At 47.7% G+C, this 22,702-nt stretch overlaps 1 protein-coding gene across 2 annotated transcripts in view; it reads left to right on the plus strand.

The window, feature by feature from the left end:
• Positions 1-22,702, plus strand: part of PDE8A (phosphodiesterase 8A) — a 121,974-nt gene that overhangs the window by 68,106 nt on the left and 31,166 nt on the right. For both annotated transcript variants that reach the window (XM_056865670.1, XM_056865671.1), the window contains exon 2: positions 21,045-21,101. In XM_056865670.1, coding sequence (XP_056721648.1) covers positions 21,045-21,101 — 57 coding nt within the window. The remainder of the gene's footprint in view (positions 1-21,044; positions 21,102-22,702) is intronic.

Raw genomic sequence — 22,702 nt, forward strand, 5'->3', positions numbered from 1 at the left:
ACTCTGCCAGTGATCCTAATGAAGCAACGGGAGAGGATGACTCGACTAGGAATCTTCCCACAGAGGGTGTTCAGAAATGACATAATCACGCCGTTATGCCATCATCCAAAACAGATAACTCCATTTCAGAAATCTTTAGAAAGAGATCATCATGTGACAACCTCCATAGTATGACCACAGGACTCAATAAGAGTATTCTCCCTTGAGAAAGTCAGCATATAAAAACCAACTCTTCTTCATCTTCTTCGTTATCACATCACACTTTAAACACAACTTACCGTAAAATCCTCCAAGCTGAAAAAAACGAGTAACTAGTAACATTATTTTAAAAATATGCGTAGAATGCCCCAAAGGCTGTATTTGTGTGTTCATCCATCAATCGATAGTTTATTTGCAGTCATAGACTATCCAATAAAGGAAATTTGCATGGTTAAAAAGTGCAGGATAAAAACAGATACAAATAGATTTGCTAATTGTGTGTCCATCGATGGGTTCTATCCAGCAAGGGACCGTGAGCATTGTGCAACGTTCTGGAAAATTGTGTACTTTTCTGTCAGAATACTGTTATCTCCCCCAGCCGCACCATTCTGATTCAGACACTCAGGTATTTCACTTGACGTCACTTAATGTCACGGTGGTTTGTAGGGTTGCCAGATACTCTCCCCCCCGGCCACCTGCGGAGGATGAGGGAGTAGAGTTGCCAGATGCATTATGGAAAACTCCTGGGCCATTTATGCATGGTCAATTTTGATGTTTGCTTCAAAGCTCTTTTTTTAAAAAAAATGCGACCTTTAAAATGCCTATTCATGGTCCCGACTCAAAAGGAGAAATTCCACCCCCCACACACTCGCCTTCAGTGAGCCCCGTGGCGCTGAGTGTTAAGCTGCAGTACTGCAGTCCAAGCTCTGCTCACGAACTGAGTTCGATCCCAACGGAGGTTGGTTTCAGGTCGCCGGCTCAAAGTTGACTCAGCCATCCATCCTTCCGAGGTTGGTCAAATGAGGACCCAGCTTGCTGGGGGTAAAGGGGAGATGACTGGGGAAGGCACTGGCAAACCACCCCGTAAACAAAGTCTGCCTAGTAAACGTCGGGATGGGACGTCACCCTGTGGGTCAGGAATGACCCGGTGCTTGCACAGGGGACCTTTACCTTTTTTTTTTTTTTACACTCGCCTTCTCCTTTGTTTCCATAGCCATTAGCAACCGCCGTTTGCATAGCTGACGCGCGGCTGTGATTTTGCATGCTTCCTTGAAGGGGAATTCTTTGACGCGGGGGCGGAGCAAACACAAAAGGTCGCGTTAAAGTGGCTCTTAAGAAATGCAAAGCAGGTATGCGCCGGCTTCGCAGTCACTTCCTGAATGGCGGTTCAACGTGAAAAACGCTGGTGAGGGTTCTGGAGATGGTGAGGGGTCTGGAGACCAAGTCCTTGAGGAAAGGTTGAAGGAGCAGGGTATGTTGAGCCTGAAGAGGAGAAAACTGAGAGGGGATAGGATAACCATCTTCAAGTACTTGAAGGGCTGTCATATAGAGGAGGGTGCCAAGTTGTTTTCTGTTGCCCCAGAAGGTCGGACCAGAACCAACGGGTTGAAATTAAATCAAAAGGGTTTCCATCTAGATATTAGGAAGAATTTTCTAACAGATAGAGTGGTTCCTCAGAGGAACAGGCTTCCTCGGGAGGTGGTGAGCTCTCCTTCCCTGGTTTTTAAGCAGAGGCTAGATGGCCATCTGTCAGCAATGCTGATTCCATGACCTTAGGCAGATGATGAGAGGGAGGGCACTTAGGCCATCTTGTGGGCATGGAGTAGGGGTCACTGGGTGTGTGTGGCAGGGAGGTAGTTTGGAATTTCCTGCATTGAGCAGGGGTTGGACTAGATGACCCTGGTGGTCCCTTCCAACTCTTATGATTCTATGATCTCCTGCTATTACAATTGACCTCCAGCCGATAGAAATCAGTTCACCTGGAGAAAATGGCCGCTTTGGCAATTGAACTCTATGGCATTGAAGTCCCTCCCCAAACCCCGCTTTCCTCATGTTCTGCCCCAAAAACCTCCCACCGATGGAGAAGAGGGACCAGGGCCTTTGCGTGTATTCAACTGTAGATCGTGCAAACTGTGCTGGAAGAATCCATGCTGCTGACTTTAATTAAACACAGAGACACAGACCAGCATTGAAGTCATATGTAGAGAATATCGACATCTCCAATCTCTGGTCGCTCCTGCACACATCTGTTCGTCCAGAACAGCTGTAGACCATACATGCATCTTATACAAAGAGTTAGTCAAAATATATGACTGCGGCAATGCAGCGCGGGAGAAAGAAAGCGGAAGACCGCTCCAGCAATAGGCTATTTGTTTGGTCTTTTAGAAAGGGAGGACGGATCCTGCCAGCAGCAACGTAGCTAACTGCATAAACACGACTGTGGGAAGAACGGTCGTCCGGGCGGAGCGAAACGCACAGACTCATGAAACAGAACCGAAGAAGTTTCCCGCGGCTGATAAAAGCCTTTCGTAGGCAAAACACTGTTTCAAGACACTGTTGCTCTTTGGGTCTCTGTAGTAACATATGCAATGGCTTATTTGCATAGCAAAAGGGGGGGGGGGTGAAAGTATATCTTATCTACCAAAGTACTAGGAAAGAGTTTAATCAGATCTCTGCAAATTGATCGAGCCGGTGGTCTTCGGAGGAAGCTTTGATTCTGATGCAAAGTTTTCAGAAGTAATCTTCCTAAGTGTTCTTTGGTCTCTCTCCTCTCTACTTTATAGGTACGGTCTTTTGTACTACTTAATATTCTGTCCTCGAACTCACAGTGGGGATTGTAGCTTTCCTAGGAGTTCTCCCATCCAAGCATTGACCAGACCCGGTTGTATTGTGCCTCTTCAGATCATATCCTGGGACCAGATTGAGTTTTGTTGTTTGGTGTCGATTGGGGCGATGCGTTACCATTGCGTTCACGGACTCTAAACCTGGTGAACTGTAATCTGGAGAACCGGGTTCAATTCCCCACTCCTCCACATGAGCGGCGGACTCTGATCTGGTGAACTGGGTTGGTTTCCCCACTCCTCCCCATGAAACCAACTGGGTGACCTTGGGCTGGTCACAGCTCTCTTAGAGCTCTCTCAACCTCACCTACCACACAGGGTGTCTGTTGTGGGGAGGGGAAGGGAAGGTGATTGTAAGCCGGTCTGATTCTTCCTTAAGTGGTAGAGAAAGTCGGCAAATGAAAACCAACTCTTCTTCTTCTCGCGAGGGTCGCTTACAGGTCTGCCTCCCCACTTAACAGTAAAATGTCAGGCCCTGACACGCACAGTGGCTCAGAGCTAGTCGGATACTTGTCCTGAAGTGGACTCTGTGGCAGATGGATCTGACCCAGAAGAGATCCGTGTGTCAGGAGGGATGTAGTGGAAGGAGCAATTCTCACGTCTGACATGGGACTTCCTCAGGAGGTGGTGAGCTCTCCTTCCCTGGAGGTTTTTAAGCAGAGGCTAGATGGCCATCTGTCAGCAATGCTGATTCTATTATCTTGGGCAGTTCATGGGAGGGAGGGCATCTTGGCCATCTTCTAGGCATGGAGTAGGGGTCACTGGGTGTGTGTGGGGGGAGGTAGTTGTGAACATCCTGCATGGTGCAGGGGGTTGGACTAGATGACCCTGGTGGTCCCTTCCAACTCTGTGATTCTATGATCACTCATCATATAACATTCAATTGGTCTTCATTGGAGTGTTGGTGACTTGAGAGTGGAGTCCATGTTTGTTCCCCCTATTCCCCTGTCTGTCTTTTTCTGATTAAATTCCATACAGTTGAGCTCACCCAGTCATGCTAAAGAGATCCTTGGTTGCCTCTCCTGGCTGTACTTGTGGCCGATCTTCACATTTTGTTTTGTTTTGTTCAGACCTCCCAAAAATCCAGGATGCAGACTAAACATCTCTCTCTTCCCCCGTGGAGGGGCAGTGAGAACGCTATGTGCCGTCTGGGTCAATGGCCTGGGAAGAAACGCTCTGCCCAGGAAAGGAAGGGTGCCTGTGAATTTGTTTATGGTGTACAAGGTACTGTATGTAAAACAAGAATGATAGAATCATAGAGTTGGAAGGGACCACCAGGGTCATCAAGTCCAACCCCCTGCACAATGCAGGAAATTCACAACTACCTCCCCCCCACACCTAGTGACCAGAAGGTGGCCAAGATGCCCTCCCTCTCATCATCTGCCTAAGGTCACAGAATCAGCATAGCTGACAGATGGCCATCAAACCTCTTCTTAAAAACCTTCAGGGAAGGAGGGAGCTAAGAGAAAGACAGAGGAGCTAATGTCAGGTTAGGCCTGCCAGGTAGGGTTGCCAACCTCCAGGTACTAGCTGGAGATCTCCTGCTGTTACAACTGATCTCCAGCCGATAGAGGTCAGTGCCCCTAGAGAAAATGGCCGCTTTGGCAATTGGACTCTATGGCGTTGAAGTCCCTCCCCAAACTCTGCCCTCCTCAGGCTCCACCCCAAAAACCTCCCGCCGGTGGCGAAGAGGGACCTGGCAACCCTACTGCCAGGTCTCCTGGATTAGTGGGACGTTCACTGTAATGTCCTAAGCACCTCAAACGCTGTTTAATTGGGCTAATGTTTTAATACGTCAGATTTCTGGCCGGCTTCAGTTGGCTTGTTCTGTTTGACTTGGACCAGTGAAGAAAAGCAGTATAGAAAATGTAATAAATAAATGGTCAGGATCGGCAACGGCCTGAGGAGGTCAAGAAGGCTCCCACCCTTCTGGCATTTTGCAGTTTGTTTAAAACAGGATTGTTGAGAAGGGCATTTTTATAAAGGTAATAGGGCTATATTCTAACAGTACTGTTCAGAACATGTTTCAAGGAAGGGAAACAGGGCTGTGGACATTACGATAAGTGTATGATGTGTGTTATCTAGGGTTGCCAACCTCCAGGTTCTAGCTGGAGATCTCCTGCTATCATAACTGTTCTCCAACCAATAGAGATCAGTTCCCCTGGAGAAAATCATAGAATCATAGAGTTGGAAGGGACCACCAGGGTCATCTAGCCCAACCCCATGCACAATGCAGGAAATTTACAACTACCCTCCCCCATCACCCCCAGTGACCCCCTACTCCATGCCCAGAAGATGACCAAGATGCGTTCCCTCTCATCTGCTTAAGGTTATAGAATCAGCATTGCTGACAGATGGCCCTCTAACCTCTTTTTTAAAAACCTCCAGGGAAGGAGAGCTCACCACCTCCCGAGGAAGCCTGTCCCACTGAGGAACCGTTCTAACTGTTAGAAAATTCTTCCTAATGTCTATGGAAACTCTTTTGAGTTTTTTTGCTTTGGCAATTGAACTCTAGGGCATTGAACTCCCTCCCCGAACCCCACCCCCCTCAGGCTCCCCCTCAAAAACCTCCCACCGATGGCGAAGAGGGACCTGACAACCCTGTTGCTGTATGCATAATTTTGTTCTATTGTGTTTCTACTTACGTAATACTATTTACTGCTTGTTTAGCAAGTCGTGTTTAACACTTAAACGTTGTTCAGGTTTCTGCTTTGTTTCAGGTAGCCGCAATCTCAGTCCTATTACATTGCTTATTAAAGGTCCCGTCCTATGGCTTGCTTTAACACTGTAATCCTCCTGGAAGCTCAGTGAGGAAGGTGAACTGTAAATAGCGTAAATGAAGAAGTTGGCAGGCTGGCAGTCTACCCGGACGTTTCCCAAGACAGATTGGGCTGGGCCTACCGTTTACAAACAGCAGGAAATTTGTTTTCTTGGTCCTCTGAAATTAGTTCTAAGGAATTCCTTTGTGCCACTGAAGATAATCTATTTATCACACTCAGTTGTGGCTTTTTTCCCCTCCAGGAGCCAAAACATTTTATTTCTCTCTGCCGTCCCTTGCGTTCAGGCTGCCAGACGGTCTCTTTATGAAGAAGGCGCTCTAACATTTTGAAGGCAATCTCTCAGGAATAGTGTGTGGAGTTCAAAGCGTTGTTTAGACGCAAGTGTCACCCTCCGCCCTGTTTTCTTCGAGCCGGTCGTCTTCGTCATTACCGTTCCTTCCTCAGTTTTCTGCACATTTAATCTTTTAATATTGGCATGTTGGTTTTGGAGCGGCTCAGTCCCTCCATGCCAGCTTTTGCGGCCAAATCCGTTGGAAGCTCCCATGTTCTGGCAGATCTTTCCCATGTCCAAAGCCTTCCTAATGGCCTTTGATGTCCAGATGTCTCCATGAGAATATCCTCACATGAACACATCCTTATCCTGAACCAGACCCTTGGTCCATCAAAGTCAGTACTGTCTACTCAGACCGGCAGCGGCTCTCCAGGGTCTCAGGCAGAAGTTTTTCACATCACCTACTTGCCTAGACCCTTTAACTGGAGATGCCGGGGATTGAACCTGGGACCTTCTGCATAGCTTCTCCCCAAGCTATTCCAGTTCCCCCAGGTATTTCCCTATTTCTCTTTTGCCCCTTTATATATATATTTTAAGTCCCTTTCCTGCAGGTGAGAGGAAGGGGGCCGGCTCAGCGATGCGCTGGTACGCATGGGGGTACCCTGATAAACCCTCTGGCTCAAACCAATATGCCTGGCTTGATCCGACTCACAGCGTAGCATGTTCTCCTCCAGCAGTGCAGCTCAGCCCCAACAGAAGTGAGGGGAGAGGGGAGAGGAAAAGGAGGCGGGAAGAGACCAGAGTCCCAAAATATTTAGCTCCACAAACACTTTTTGTTCTGCTGCAGCCACGTGTGTGGCTGCCGGGGCCCCTGTTCAGATCAGTAAATAAGAAATCCTGTATGTGGCTCAGCAAAATGTTCGTGAAGCTGTGGATGGGAGCACAGCGACAATATCAAGATTAAAAGGGCTGATTAACGACACAGCAAAGAAGCTCCTATTAGGAGAAGACCCTCAGCTTACGCTCCAAACTGCCAAGTTCTGCGCCGTTAAAATACTATTTTTAAAATGCTATTAAAATACGCCTAAATTTATCAGAAAATGATTGTTAGAATATTTTACAGTTCTATCAATTTTAAAATGATAATTTTAACCAGGGGTTGCTTTTATTGATCTTACACCTTTATATATATGGGCAGTCAGTGATTCTGCGGTGCAAAACTATTGAGTCTGGAAATTTTGATGTGTTGGCACGTGAGTCGACCATATTAATAAATTTGCATCTGAAAGGTGCTTAATAGATACTGTGTCTGGTGGATGATTAGAGACATAATTGGGGCCCAGTCTGTATAGTTCTCTAAGGCCAAGTACCACTTCTTTCCTTTTTTGTTTTAAACATATTTTATTATTTTTATAAAGGGATACAGAAAATAAGAATGGAAATAAAAGGAAGTTAGGGAAAAAAGAAAGAAATCAAATCTATTTCTGCATCCGAGCATTACACAGTCTAAATTATCGTCAGATCAAAATAATATCAGTCATCTTAAACATGTAGTCATGGTTATAGCTGCTCACTAAATAGTTTGTAGAATCATTCTCTAAACCTTATTTTTTCAGTAAATATTCATGGCACGTGAGTAATAGGTTGCCATTTTGCGGTAAATTCATCTTCTTTGTGATGTAGAAGATGCCTTCATTCCAGAGGAACATGCTTGGTACAGGGTCACCATTTAACAGGTGGTGGATGGTAATCCCCCCCTTGCATTTTTTCGCTGGGCAGCCGAAGGAAAATAGGGGTAGGGCCAGCTCTGCCGAAGCTGCAACGTCACTTCTGGGTGAAAACCCAGACGTCCGTCTCACACATCCCACGGCACGATAGGAATCCCCCCCCCCAATCTCTATGGTTTTTACCATAGAGATTTGAGGAATTGCTAGAGCCCCCTCTTGAAACACCACCGAGATAAATGGATCCCCCCCATATGGGCGAGAACTCCTGCCCCCGTAACAAGAGACAAAATAGTCCCCTTTTTGCTGATGGATAGATCCAAATATAACATTGGTCGTAGCTAAATATCTCTCCATCGTATGTCACTCTATGAAATAACTGCTTAGGACCTATGGGGTCATAGGAGCAAAGAAGGAAAGGAAATGCTAGAGCATCACGGGGGGGGGGGTTGTGTGATGTGACATTGTGGAGTCAGCAATACTGTTTTTCAAGGGCTCCCCCCCCCAAAAAAAAGCTTCCAACATTTGTCGGCGCCAGGCTGGCAACCTGGTTTGGTACCCAAGCGAGGACACGCTTACCGGCGCTACAGATAGCGGCGGTAAAGCGCGCAAGCCCATGACGTGGAATGGTTTGTACGTGGCTAAACCCAGCGTGTGTCTTGATGCTCAGAAGCATCCTTCCCTATCTCGCCGCGAAGTTGATTTACCAAGTTGGGGCGTTGCCAGGAGGCTTGCCGTACGAAACATTTCCTTGCTCCTGGCTTGTTTATTCCGAAGGAGGACTCTCCAGGGAAAGCCAATCTTCCGAGAGCTCAGTTTCCATAGTTAAGTCTAACTCTTTGCGAGGACGACAACATGATGGCTGAGGATCTGTTCGTTTATAAGGAAGAGGCATTTGCAGTTTAATGCACCCACTCCCGCTAACGGCAAGGCCTTCCGATTTTGACATTACGGTTTTGAGACACCGAAAGGGCCTGTGAGAGAACTTAGAAGAAGAAGAGTTGGTTTTTATATGCCGACTTTCTCTCCCACTTAAGGGAGGCTCAAACCGGCTAGCAATCCCCTTCCCTTCCCGCAACAGACACCCTGTGAGGTGGGTGGGGCTGAGAGAGCCCTAAGAGAGCTGTGACTAGCTCAAGGTCACCCAGCTGGCTTTGTGTGTAGGAGTGGGGAAACCAACCCAGTTCGCCAGATTAGCCGCCCCCGCTCACGTGGAGAAGTGGGGAATCAAGCCCGGTTCTCCAGATCAGACTCCACCGCTCCAAACCACCGCTCTTAACCACGACGCCACGCTGGGTTTACAATAACCCAGACCTAAAACTCACTCTTTAAAAAGCCGCCCTTAACATTTTATTTTTCCTTCGCTCTTAGCAATAACGCATCTGAAACCCAACAGCCTTTACAAAAAAGCATGCCCTCAACTTTCAGTCCCACTGATTAAAATAGGTCTCCCTGGGCAAAAACGCACGGTCGCTTTATCCTCCTTTAATCCCTGTTTTAGCCAGGATCGAACTCACATTAGGCGAAACGCATGTGTGTTCGATCCTGGCTGAATCCTGGCTGAAACAGGGATTAAAGGAGGATAAAGTGACCATGTGTTTTCGCCCCCTGATTAATCAATGGGCAAAAACGCATGGTCGCTTGAGCCTCCTTTATTCTCTGTTTCAGCCAGGATCCAGCCAGGATCGAATGCACCTTCGGCGAAACGCATGCGTCCGATCCTGGCTGAATCCTGGCTGAAACAGGGAATAAAGGAGGCTCAAGCGACCATGCGTTTTCGCCCATTGAGGTTTCATTTTTGTTAAAGCTTACAGCCCTCGTATTTTTCAGGTGATCAGCTTTACCTGAGCGCAAGGGCCAGCATGGGCACATAACAGATAAGAGAGCCGGGTTTCCTTCCGCAAGGCATTAAAAGCCAAAGCATACTTAAATGGAATATCAGTGGTAACGTTCTGCTAATGTAAGAGGGTGGGAATGAAAACACCGGGAGTGTGTTTGAAATCAAGTTTCTATTACCCCTGATCCTGAGACTCTGACAATATGGTCTTTTACGAATGGCTGTTTCACTCACCGTCACCCCTCTGACGGCTTTGGGTCTTTGTTTGGATTATGCATGCCGTTTCCGACTGTCAGAGGTCATCTTGCCCGTCCCCGTGTTTCCCCGCGTTTTGAGGGACTTGTTTTATCTCAAATTTGAAAACGTGGGGAAATGCAGGGAGGAGAGAGAGTGCGGAAACGGCATGCATACTCCCAACAAAGACCCTAAATCGTCGGAGGGGCGGCTGCAAGGGAAACAGCCACGCATAAAGGACCTACGTCTCATGACACTTTTTGATTTTTCTTTGTGCCAACGGCATCTGTACTGGATTTTGGTGGAGGTTCGGCATCATGGATCGTAGCCTTTAGAGGGAAGGAAACGGTGGTAAAATAGGAATTTTGATTTTATGGCAGGGGTGTCAAAATCTAGTGGGCTGGCTGGGAGACAGAAGGCACCCAAAGAGAAAACTGAGGGTGGGTGGGTGGGGGGTTCCCTGATGGTCAGTTGCTCGCTCTGAAGGAAATCAGCAGGCCTGCAAGTCTTTATACCCTGGGCTCCAAAACCATGAACTGCCGCTGTGGCAAACTCCTGATTAGAATGAATGAACAGCATGCAGTTCATAAGAACATAAGAAAGGCCCTGCTGGGTCAGACCAAGGTCCATCAAGTCCAGCAGTCTGTTCACACAGTGGCCAATCAGGTGCCTCTAGGAAGCCAACAAGCAAGACGACTGCAGCAGCACCATCCTGTCTATGTTTCACAGCACCTAATATAACAGGCACGCTCCTCTGATCCTGGGGAGAATAGGTATGCATCATGACTAGTATCCATTTTGACTAGTAGCCATGGATAGCCCTCTCCTCCATGAAAATGTCCACTCCCCTCTTCAAGCCTTCCAAGAAGGGTTCCCAGGTCCCTCTTCGCCGCCGGCGGGAGGTTTTTGGGGCGGAGCCTGAGGAGGGTGGGGTTTGGAGAGGGGAGGGACTTCAATGCCATAGAGTCCAATTGCCAAAGCGGCCCTTTTCTCCAGGTGAACTGATCTGTATCTGCTGGAGATCAGTTGTAATAGCAGGAGATCTCCAGCTAGTACCTGGAGGTTAGGAAAAGACAGTTGCGCAACTGTGGATGAGTCTAAAACTGCTTATTTAGGCAAGAGTTAGTCTCCCAAATGAATGGATTTGAGGCTGAAGAAAAGACTTTGAAACGGCCGTCCCATTAATCTTCTCCCATTAATTGCTATTTTGGGATTTTTGACTACGTACCATTCATTGGACAATTTTGAAAACTCTAATTACTATCAGGATACACACACCAAGAAGATTGCAATTATTTTGTTGCATAGAGATTGCATCAAACTTGTTGTACATATTGTATATATGTCTGATATGTTCTTATTTATGTATTCCACTGTTGTTTGTCATTTAAGCACAAGATAGAATTGTGCTACTTTTGTACATTTGTTCTCCAGTGCTGTTTTCCTAACCTTATCGGTACAAGCACGGAGGTGCCTCTTCTTCGGGTAGTACCTGGAGGCTGGCAACCCTACTTCCAAGTTGGCAGCCATCACCACATCCCGGGGCAGGGAGTTTCACAGTTTAACTATGCATTGTGTGAAGAAATACTTCCTCCTGGGGGAGCAGGGAGATGGCCCCTGGCCCTCAGGGTTCCTGGTCTGAGCCCCGCGGCACCACACCGCAATCTCCAAGATGCGCACGGTCCAGGAGTTGAACCCCCAGATCCTCTGCGATGTAAGGGAATCCTGAGGGGCAGCTACTTGAGGTTAATGAAGTATGTGGGTTGGGTCTTGACAGTTATAAAACTGAAAGGAAGTCGAGCCTCTTTCACTCAAGCTTGCGGAGCTGGGGGAGGAATTGTAAACCAGCTGAGATATTATCCCTATCGATGCCTTCTAAGGAGAGCCACATCCTTTAAAACACTGGTTCCCAACCGGGAGTCCGTGGACCCCCAGGGGTCCACGAGAACTAAATTAAGGTCCGCGAAACAAAGTTATAAACCCATAATAAATTAATATTTTCCATTAAAAGTTCTCTATTATAAAAATATATATTCAAATATTATTCTAAGTTTAATGTTTAACTAACAGTTATGATTAAAGTTTATTTTCAAATTCTCGGAATTTTTATTTTGAACCTTGGGGTCCCTGCACCGAACAAAAAAGTCCTAGTGGTCCCTGGTCAAAAAAAGGTTGGGAACCACTTCTTTAAAAGGTTGTAACTCTGCTTAGGACGACGCTGGATGTTCCCTAAGGCCATTTATTCATGGAAGGTTTTGCATTGGATTTGTCACTCTATATATGCACATTTCCCCCATCTGAATTCTCAAAACTCTGCATGGCGGCTTATTGTTGAGTTTTGAGTTTTGGGGAAAAGTGCATCTAAAGAGTGGCAAATAGAGAGAGCACGGTCCCCTTTTGCCACGCCGCTGGCTCCCGTTTGCCCTTCGGATGCCTCCGTCTGGTTTGGCGGAGACATCAGCAAGGATATTATAATCCCAGCTCTCTCCTTTACATGCCGCTGATGTGATTTTTCACACACGCTGAGGATTCTTGCGTCACCGCTGACTTCAGAAAGCGCTGCAATTATGCAGCGGCCTTGAGAACCAGGCCTCCGGTGCGCACGCATGTGTACGTGGAAGCCGTCGTGTGCCCTCCAGACAAGGACAGCTTTCTAATACAGAACAAATGACTTTAAAAAAAACCCCATAACCAAACAACTGTAAGCATCTGTCTGGCTTCCTAGCAACTTTTGGCCTACTGGGGTGCTATTTTGGTGCCAGGTTTCCTTTTCTCCTTCAGATAGGATCACTGCAGAAACCGGTGGATTGAAGCATGAAAACATTGCATACCGATACTATAAAGAGGCCATTGCTGGGATTTTTTTTTCCTGGTCAGAGCTAACAGAGAAGCTCATTGAAGAAGCAAGCCTGCCGCTGCGACAGCAACACATTTTAATATCGGGTGGTTCGCTTACGATAATACAATTTTGCATGTAGAAGGAAAAACCTGTCTATGATAATGATGCTGTATAAGCTACCGTTATGGCTGCCAACCTCCAGGTGCAGCCTCCAGGTGAGGCCTGGAGATCTCCCAGAATTACAACTGGTCTCCAGTTGTAATGCCCACATTTTCTCCAGTTGTAATGCCCACATTTTCTCAAGGTGTCCCCAAAGGCAAAGACAGCAGCCAGTGAGAGACAGTGGATATAGCAGGGGTAGGTACTCAAAAACACAGGCCGGCTCGAGTAAATAGGTCAAGTTGGAACATGTGGATTTATAGTTAGGCCATTCTTCAGCATAACAGGGCTTTCCACGTTGGCCAAGAAAACTGAATCCATGTTGGAAATCCTGTGCCATACAACATTTCACAGGTGTAGGTGTGCTCCTCAGCGGAATTGCCTGTGTGCCCAGAGATAACTCTTTAACAAATAGTTTAGAAGAAGAAGAAGAGTTGGTTTTTATATGCCAACTTTCTCTACCAGTTAATGACGAATCAGACCGGTTTACAATCACCTTCTCTTCCCCTCCCCGCAACAGACACCCTGGGAGGGAGGTGGGGCTGAGAGAGCTCGAAGAGAGCTGTGACTAGCCCAAGGTCACCCAGCTGGCTTCATGTGTAGGAGTGGGGAAACCAACCCGGTTCACCAGATTAGCCTTCGCCGCTCCTGTGGAGGAGCAGGGAATCAAACCTGGTTCTTCAGATCAGAGTCCACTGCTCCAAACCACCGCTCTTAACCACTACACCACGCTGGCTTTCTTCAGCGCAAGCTCTCCTGGAGTTCTTACCCTTTGTCCTTTTAATCTGGCTTGCAAAAGGCACAGTGTTGCAGGGACTCCCTGTTCCCTCATTGTTCCAGCTTCTGATTACCGTTGGCTCCAATTGCCAAAGGGGCGAGAGCGAGGAGCCAGTTTATGCCTTCCTTTACACCAGTTGTATATCAAGAGACAGTTGTAAACCCGTCAGTGTCAATAGCCTTCCTCTGGATTATTGGAAACGAGGTGAGAAGCCAGCCCGTGAACTGTAAAAGTTTATTCGGTGTTAATGCATAGCGGCGATGTGTGTCTGTTTTCCATATCTGCCGTTGTCCTTGTAGCCTTGACTAGTCAAACTGAGCTGGCTGCTGTACATGTTGGAAGCCCCTGGTCCTGATCCCAGTATCTTCATCTGTGAAGGATCCTGGTGGAAGATGGAGCTCTCTCTCTCATTGCTAGCCCATCCACCCTTCCGCTCCGTTCCACATCTTTACCGCATCATGCGTCCCCCATAATTTGATGCGCCTGGTTTTTCCATGCTCCCCTCCCCTCCATGCATTGTACTTGTTAAATATCTTGTGCGCACGCTTGCTGAAAACTCTTTACTTTGTGGGAAGAGAAACCATTAGTAAGATCCCCCCCCACACCCTTGAAGCTTTTGCTCCGGTTGAGTTATGCAGGATGACTCATGGCAGGGGAAGAAACCTGAAATGCGTTTGTGGGTTACGCCAGGTCGCTGTTGAGTTTATTCGCCCTTTGATTCCAATCAGTCACACTTCCTTGGCCCCTGTCTATTTTAGGATTGTTTCCAGTGTTTTCCAGTTAACGAATACACTATATCTCTAGTTATTGGAAACTTGGGCGGGGAGATGGAATTCTGTGGCCTGGGGTATGCACAGTTACGGTTAGCGAGGACCTCGTTGGGTGAAGCTACATATTCATGTATGGCTGTCAGCGATCTGGGGCGAACGCCACCGACTCCTCTCTCACTCTGCCGTTTCCAGCTTTCTGTTCCCCCGGTCCTAATCCATGTTTATTTATTTCTTAGATATTAATTCCTAGGGTTGCCATCCTGGAATTACAACTGGTCTCCATGCTACAGAGATCAGTTCCCCTGGAGAAAATGACTGCTTTGGAGGGGGGACTGTATGGCAGTATTCCCTGCTGAGGTCGCCCCCCCCCCTAATAATAATATCAACAAGCCCTGACCCGGATGGCCTAGGCATGCCTGATCTCATCAGATCTCTGAAAGCTAAGCAGGGTCACACTAGTTAGTACTTGGATGGGAGACCACCAAGGAAGTCCAGGGTTGCTCCACAGAGGCAGGCAGTGGCAAACCACCTCTGTTCATCTCTTGCCTGAAAACCCTATGAGGTCACCACAAACATTTGTCAAGGAGGCCTTAGGCTGATCCTACATTGAGCAGGGGGTTGGACTAGATGGCCTGTATGGCCCCTTCCAACTCTAAGATTCTATGAATCCCATATATATATGACTATCACTATTCACTGGTGCCTCTCTGGGCATGGATGAAATTTTGTCCGTGATTAATAGTCACACATGAATGTTGACATTCTCCATGAACACATGAAGCTGCCTTATACTGAATGAGACCCTTGGCCCATCAAAGTCAGCATTGTCTACTCAGACTGGCAATAGCTCTCCAGGGTCTCAGGCAGAGGCCTTTCACATCACCTACTTGCCTAGCCCCTTTAACTGGAGATGTTGGGGACTGAACCTGGGACCTTCTGCATGCCAAGCAGATGCTCTACCACTGATCCATGGCCTATTCCCATGAAGCTGCCTTCTACTGAATCAGACCCTTGATCCATCAGAGTCATTATTGACTACTCAGATTGGCAACGGCTCTCCTTTGGGCCAGTCATCCCCCTCAGCCTAACTTTCCTCACAGGGTGGTGGGTGTGAGGATAAAATGGGGTGGTGGTGGAAAACCCACTTTAGATTCCCATTGGTGAGAAAATGGGGCATAAATAGGGATGCCGACTCCTGGCTGAGAAATACCTGGAAATTTTGGAGGTGGGGCCTAGGGAGGGGCATCAGTGGGATATAAGACTTTAGAGTCCACTCTAATCCACTGATGCTTGGGTCAGCTGAAAATATTAAAACACACAAGGTTTGCCATCTTCTTTTGGGGTCTGTGCTCCTGTGTCCCAGTGGTTCGGGCCCAGTAAGTAGAAAAAAGAGCCGGCGACCAATCGCTGTTGAACTGCAGACGTCAGACTAAGTAAAAACCCAGATGCATACACATTTCGGTGGGGACAATGGGACCCGCACAGTTTTAAAATTTGGAAACCCTTGTGGCTTTCTGTTATAAGCATGAGGCTACCGAAACAAAGGTTTCGGGAAACGTAATTGGGAAGTGTGGTTATCGTGAGGAGCGTTGTGTCAAAACGGCATCTCCAGCAATCGGGTCCTTCTGTGCCGTTTTGCTGACTCGGCCAATTTGGTTACCGAGTTATGTCCCCCGCTTTTTATTTTATTTTTTTTCAGCCTTGCCGTTAAGCCGACCTCATTGAGGTCAGGGCTCATCTTTGTTTTGAAGTCTTGCACCCAAAGTCGCCGGCTAACTCAGCGTCGCTCTGCATCAGGCGGCTACGGCAAGAGAGAGAACGAGAGAGATTTCACATCCCGAACCGTCAGCAAAGCCTGTTTTCCTGCAGGGGTAAATGTATTTTTGGTGTACAGAAAAATGGCTTTGAGGGCTGTCATTAGGACAGAAAGGAGCAGTAACTGTGCGTGGTGGTGGGGGGAATGGAATTCAGCACTAAACATGATGCTAAGAGAGGCTGAACAAAATTGCTAGGTTTTTGAAAAGGTGGCAACTGGAAAAGACTAGGTTTGAGCGGTGGGGTCAAATTTCCTCCCTCTGTTTCCCCCCCCCCCATCCTACAATTTACATGCGAATGGACCCTGCCATGAAGTCAGAAACGGCTTCTTTGATTTACCCTTTCTCATAATACTAGAACTCAGGGTCCTCTGCTGAAGCTGGAGGGTGAGAGATTCAAAACGGATAACAGGACGTACTTCTTCACAGAACGCATAGTTAAATTGTGGAACTCCCTGCCCCAGGACGTGGTGATGGCTGCCAACTTGGAAGGCTTGAAGAGGGGAGTGGACATGTTCATGGAGAAGAGGGGTATTCATGGCTACTAGTCAAAATGGATACTAGTCGTGACGCATACCTATTCTCTCCAGGATCAGAGGAGCATGCCGAATATATCAGGTGCTGTGGAACACAGACAGGATGGCGCTGCTGCAGTTGTCTTGCTTGGGGGCTTCCTAGAGGCATCTGGTTGGCCACTGTGGGAACAGACTGCTGGACTTGATGGGCCTGGGTCTGATCCAGCAGGGCTTTTCTTATGTTCTTATGTAGCCCAGAACTGGTGTGTCTGTCTGTGACTCCTCTTAGCAGGCCCAGGTGGTTTCTTGCTATGGGGGGAGGGGGGTCTTGCATCTCATATATAGTTGCTACTGGTTTGGTTGCAGGTGAGACTGGGACCCCCTTCTTAACCTTTCTCCCAGCTCCAAGGCATCATAGATGTGGTCAGCAGGGGAATATGCGGCTGTATCTTAGCACCTGATGTTCTTTCCCCCCACACACACACACACAAACAGCTGTTTCAGGGAAGGACGGAGGTTCTGGGGAGGGGTTGTGGCTCAGTGGCAGAGCATCTGCTTGGCATGCAGAAGGTCCCAGGTTCAATCCCCGTCATCTCCAGTTAAAGGGACTAGGCAAGAAGGTGATGTGAAAGATCTCTGCCTGAGACCCTGGAGAGCTGCTGCCAGTCTGAATAGACAATACTGACTTGGATGGACCAAGGGTCTGATTCAGTATAAGGCAGCTTCATGTGTTCATGTTAGAGGGAGAAGAGGGCATGGGGAGAAGGTTAAATACCTCCCCCAGCAAAGTCGGGTGGTGAACACATGAAGCTGCCTTATACTTAGTCACATCCTTGGTCCATCTAAGTCATTGTTGTCTACTCAGACTGGCAGCAGCTCTCCAGGGTCTCAGGTAGAGGCCTTTCACATCACCTACCTGCCTAGTCCCTTTAACTGGAGAAGCCAGAGATTGAACCCAGGACCTTCTGCACAGCAAGCAGAGGCTCTACCACTGAGCCACGGCCCCTGCCCACAAGGTAACGGTAGTGGGGGGCGTCGGAGGGGGGAAAGTGGGCATAACGCATCCCTGCTTGAATCCGCTCTTGCAAGTTGTCACTTAACCGCCTTTCTTGTGACTTTCCCTGCTCTGGTCCTCCTCGCCCGTTCCTCTTTTTGGGGGCTTCAGTTTAATTTAAAACCAAGTGGGTGATTTCCAAAGTAATAAATGAAAGGGCATCTGAGGAGCCTTACGGGCCGAGCTTCGGGCAAAGAGCCGTGGAGGAACCATGTAATTCCCAGCGGCCTTTATGTGGTGTGCGGGATAGGCGGCAGGCTCTTTAAAATTACTCATTGGAAGAAATTCTGGACGGCAGCAGATTAAATCTGATCATGAAGTGCGGTTTTACTGTGAAGGATAACATCGTAAAAAGGCCAGGTTCGGAGTCATCGGAATCGGCTCTTGCGTGCGTCTTTAAAGTCTCCAGTTCAGCTCCTGGCTCAAAACGGCCTTCCTATAAATCTATTTCAGGGCAGAGGCATGGCCGGGGTGAGGGTAGGGGAGGCTTCCTCGCTGCACAATTAAAACTGAAATTGTTCTTTTGTATGCTTGGTGCCTTTAGTCGCCTCTGTCCTGCCCGGCTAGCACTTAATTCCACTACTGCTTTGGGTTTATAAAGTCTGGGCCTGGATACCAAATCCTGGGAGGAAAGGTTGAAGGAGTTGGGTATGTTGCCTGAAGAGGAGAAGACTGAGAGGGGATAACCCTCTTCAAGGAAACTCTGGGTTTATTTGCTCGAGAAGTGTTGTTAAGTTCTCTCGGTACAAGGACCTGCTTTATGCCGCCGGACTGAGGGTCCTTCGAGATGGTCTCACTCTGCTCTGGTTAGACCTCACCTAGAGTATTGTGTTCAGTTTTGGGCTCCGCAATTTAAGAAAGATGTAGATAAGCTGGAACGTGTCCAGAGGAGGGCAACGAAGATGGTGAGGGGTCTTGGAGACCAAGTCCTATGAGGAAAGGTTGAAGGAGCTGGGTATGCTTAGCCTGAAGAGGAGAAGACCGAGAGGGGATATGATAACCATCTTCAAGTACTTGGAGGGCTGCCATATAGAGGAGGGTGCTGAGTTGTTTTCTGTGGCCCCAGAAGGTCGGACCAGAACCAACGGGTTGAAACTAAATCAAACCTGTGAACATGGAGATTCCATTGAGCTAGACTAGATAATAGCCATTGATAGATTCATTCTTCATGAATTTCCTCATTAAAAAACCAGCTAAGCAAGTAGATAGGGTTGCCAGCTCCGGGTTGGGAAATACCTGGAGACTTTTGGGGCAGAGCCCGAGGAGTGCGGGGTTTGGGGGATGGGAGGGACTTCAATGCCATAGAGTCCAATGGCCAAAGCGGCCATTTTCTCCAGGTGAACTGATCTCTTATTGGCTGGAGACCAGTTGAAATAGCAGGAGATCCCCAGCTAGTACCTGGAGGTTACAAAAAAGACTCACACCACTGTTAACCAGAAATGTAAGAACAAAACAGGGTCGGCTCAAATATCATATAACAAAAGCTATATTCAAAGTTAACAAATACAAAACACTGTTTTGTTCTTACAGTACCTGGAGGTTGGCAACCCTACAAGTAGACCATCACCGTATTTTTTTTTTTTTTTTGCAAATGTTATCACCTTTCTTTTACTGCATTTACCTTCCGCCTTTGGAACTCGCTTTCTGCATTGTGAGATGCCATGCCTTAGACCAGTGGTTCTCAACTTTTTTCCGACGGTGGCCCCCTTCCGACCTTGTTTCCTTCCTGTAGCCCCCTTGTCCTACCGGTAGAAAGGAAGCTATTTAAATGTTTTGTTTGTAAATAGCCAAGGAACAAAGAAGCATAAACAGCCACGCAAAATGCACACATGCAGTTCTTATTGGGAAACTGAAATTTACAAAAAAAAAAATGCAAAATGCACACATGCAGTTCTTATTGGGAAACTGAAATTTACAAAAAAATAACCAAAAAATTCCCCCACAAAAAGGGAATACAACATGCTAATAAACAACAATGTTCACATGCAAGGGAGAACAAAGCCTCTACCGCCGTTGCACAAGATTACAGCGATACAGAAATCCACAGTTGCAAACGATGCATAGAAGCGCAATAAAGAAAGTCATGTTAGGTTTTCATGTGTTTCGGTTTTCTTCACTTCTCACTTCCCTCTGTGGCCCCCTAGTCTCGTGCCGTGCCCCCCCCATTTATGCAATTTTCACCTGTGGCCCCCTTGGAATATCCTCCCCCGGGGGGGGGGGGGCTATATGGCCCCAGGTTGAAAACCACTGCCTTAGACAGGGGTCCATTTGCGTCGTTTTCCAGTTCTGTAATCGTAGCCCTACCGTATTGTTTCTCGGATGCTGCCGGATTGAATTTTTTGTCAATGTTTTGTCACCCTCTATGAGCCTCGCTGAGAAAAGTGGCCTATAAATGAAGTAAACGAGCAGACAAATCCTTTGGTGCTTGAGCCATCACAGTGCCTTCCTAGGCAGCCGCCCCTGCAGGATTTCAGTGCCCCAAAGCGTAAATCAGACGCTTTGTTCGCTGCGCTTGGATGGGAGCTTTCCAAATATTAGGGATGTTTCCTTAAAGAACAACATGGAGCAGCCAGCAATGCTGACTGTGCAGGTGTCCGTCAAGCAAGGTCAGATGACGAATGCCGCTTGCTTTGGCCAAGGGAATGGCAGATGGGAGAAATGCCCTGGAGGCTGGTCTGATGATTTGTCGCACTGTCATCATCATTATTTTTTTTAGCGCTGTCAAGTCACAGCCGACTTATGGTGACCCTGTAGGGTTTTCAAGGCAAGAGACCTTCAGAAGCAGACTCTGCGTCAAGACCCTGGTAACACCGAAGGATAGTTTTGAGACAGTGCGAGACGTTGGCCATTTATGCTTGGTGACTAGCAGCGCATTCCCGGCTGAAGTGCCCCGCATATTTTTTTGAGTTTCTCACACTGAACAGTCATTCAGGAAGTGACTGCAAAGCCGGCGCATACCTGCTTTGCATTTCTTAAGAGCCCCTTTAACGCGACCTTTTGTATTTGCTCCGCCCTGGCACCGAAGCATTTACTGAAGGGACCATGAAAAATCACAAATGCGGTGGCATCAGGACCGTGAATAGGCATTTTAAAGGTCGCATTTTAAAGGTCGCATTTGAGCGAGCATCAAAATTGACCCTGCGTAAATGGCCATAGGGCACTTTCAGACATTCCAAATCATGCACTTCCAATCCACTTTCAGTACACTTTCACAATCGTTTGCAAGTGGATTTTGCCAGTTCACACAGTAAAATCCAGCTTCAAAGTGCATTGAAAGTGGACTCAAAGTGCATTATTTGGCATGTCTGAAAGTGCCCATAGTGACTGCCACATAGATGCATGGTGAGGGGAGGGTAAATCAGAGGTATCTTTTGCAGGAGGTGACAATGACCTTCCTTCCTCCACGTGCCGGAAAGAGGTGCTTAAAACTCTCCCTGTTCTTGTTTCTAGGCGATGGGAACAGATATGCAGTTTGGCCCTATGAGACTCCACCAAGATCAACTTCAGGTAAGCTGTGATGGAAACGTAGATGGGCCAGTACAAAATCCTCTGCCTGATGAAAGCAAAATTGCTTTTTTTGGGGGGGGGGGGTGTTCAGCTTTGTTTAGAAATTTCAGGCAGGAGTGGTCATCCCTGTATTTATAGGAGACAGTCTTGTCCCTGTGTAGATAATGAAAGTTACGTAAGAGGCCACTCGTAGACAAGAGAAGGCGCCTCTGCATACTCCAGGAGGGTTCCCAAGTCCGCAGAAAAATGGCTTTGTAAATTAAAAGTGTGTGTGGGGGAACTCTGCTTAGAACTGAGTATGCTTCAGGAGGCAGAGAGAATTGAGGAGAGTTGAGGGTCAGGCAAAAGGGGGGGGAACCAGGGGGAGCATCTGGAGATGGAAGGGTCAGGTAGCAGGTGATGTGAATACCCCTTCCTAAGACCTGGGAGGGGCTGTGGCTCAGTGGTAGAGCATCTGTTTGGCATGCAGAAGGTCCCAGGTTTAATCCCCGGCATCTCCACTTAAAGGGACTAGGCAAGTAGGTGGTGTGAAAGACCTGAGACCCTGGAGAGCCGCTGCTGGTCTAAGTAGACAATACTGACTCTGATGGACCAAGGGTCTGATTCAGTATAAGGCAGCTTCATGTGTTCATGTGTTCAACTGCTGCTGGTCAGAATAGATAGTACTGACCTTGATGGATTAATAGTCTGTCTCAGAGCAGCTTCATGTGTTCATGTGTGTTTTGGCCTACCTTATTTGCTTCATTTATACCCTGCTTTTCTCCCCAGTGGGGGGATCCAAAGCCGCTTACGCTGTTTTCCCCTTCTACCACTCTGTGAGTCTAGGTGAGGCTGGGAGTGTCTTGACTGGCCCCAGGTCAACCCAGGAAGCTTCCACGGCAGAGCAGGGATTCGAACCTGGGTCTCCCAAATCGTAGTCCAGCACTCTAGCTACACTACTGTGTACTGGCTCTTGACTAAAGTTGCCAGGTCCCTCTTGGCCACCGGCGGGAGGTTTTTGGGGCGGAGCCTGAGGAGGGTGGGGTTTGGGGAGGGGAGGGACTTCAATGCCATAGAGTCCAATGGCCAAAGAGGCCATTTTCTCCAAGTGAACTGATCTCTTATCGGCTGGAGATCAGCTGTAATAGTAGGAGATCTCATGCTAGTACCTGGAGGTTGGCAACCCTACTCTTGACCAGTTCCCTGTAAATGGAGGTGGAGATTAAAGAAGCCCCAGTCCCCACCCCCCAAAAAAAGCACATCTGGTGGAAAGTCCGTCAAGTTACAGCCAATTTATGGTGACCCCTCATGTGGGTTTCAAGATAAGAGATGAGCAGAGGTGGTTGTCAGCCGTTGCTTGCCTCTGCATAGCAACACTGGGCTTCCTTGGTGGTCTCCCATCCAAGTACGAGCCAGGTCCAACCCTGCTTAGGTTCCGAGATCTGATGAGATCGGGCTAGCCTGGTCCACGTCCAGGTCAGGACAAAAATAAACAACAACCAAAATAAAATAAAATAACCATACTAGGCCTAGATTGTTAGATTTGTGGCCAAGAGCACTCACCAACCTAATCCAAAGGCTAAGCACTATTGGAATGCCTGGAATTGCTTAGAATTGTGAAC

Source organism: Euleptes europaea, chromosome 20, assembly GCF_029931775.1.
Source record: "Euleptes europaea isolate rEulEur1 chromosome 20, rEulEur1.hap1, whole genome shotgun sequence".
NCBI lineage: Eukaryota > Metazoa > Chordata > Lepidosauria > Squamata > Sphaerodactylidae > Euleptes > Euleptes europaea.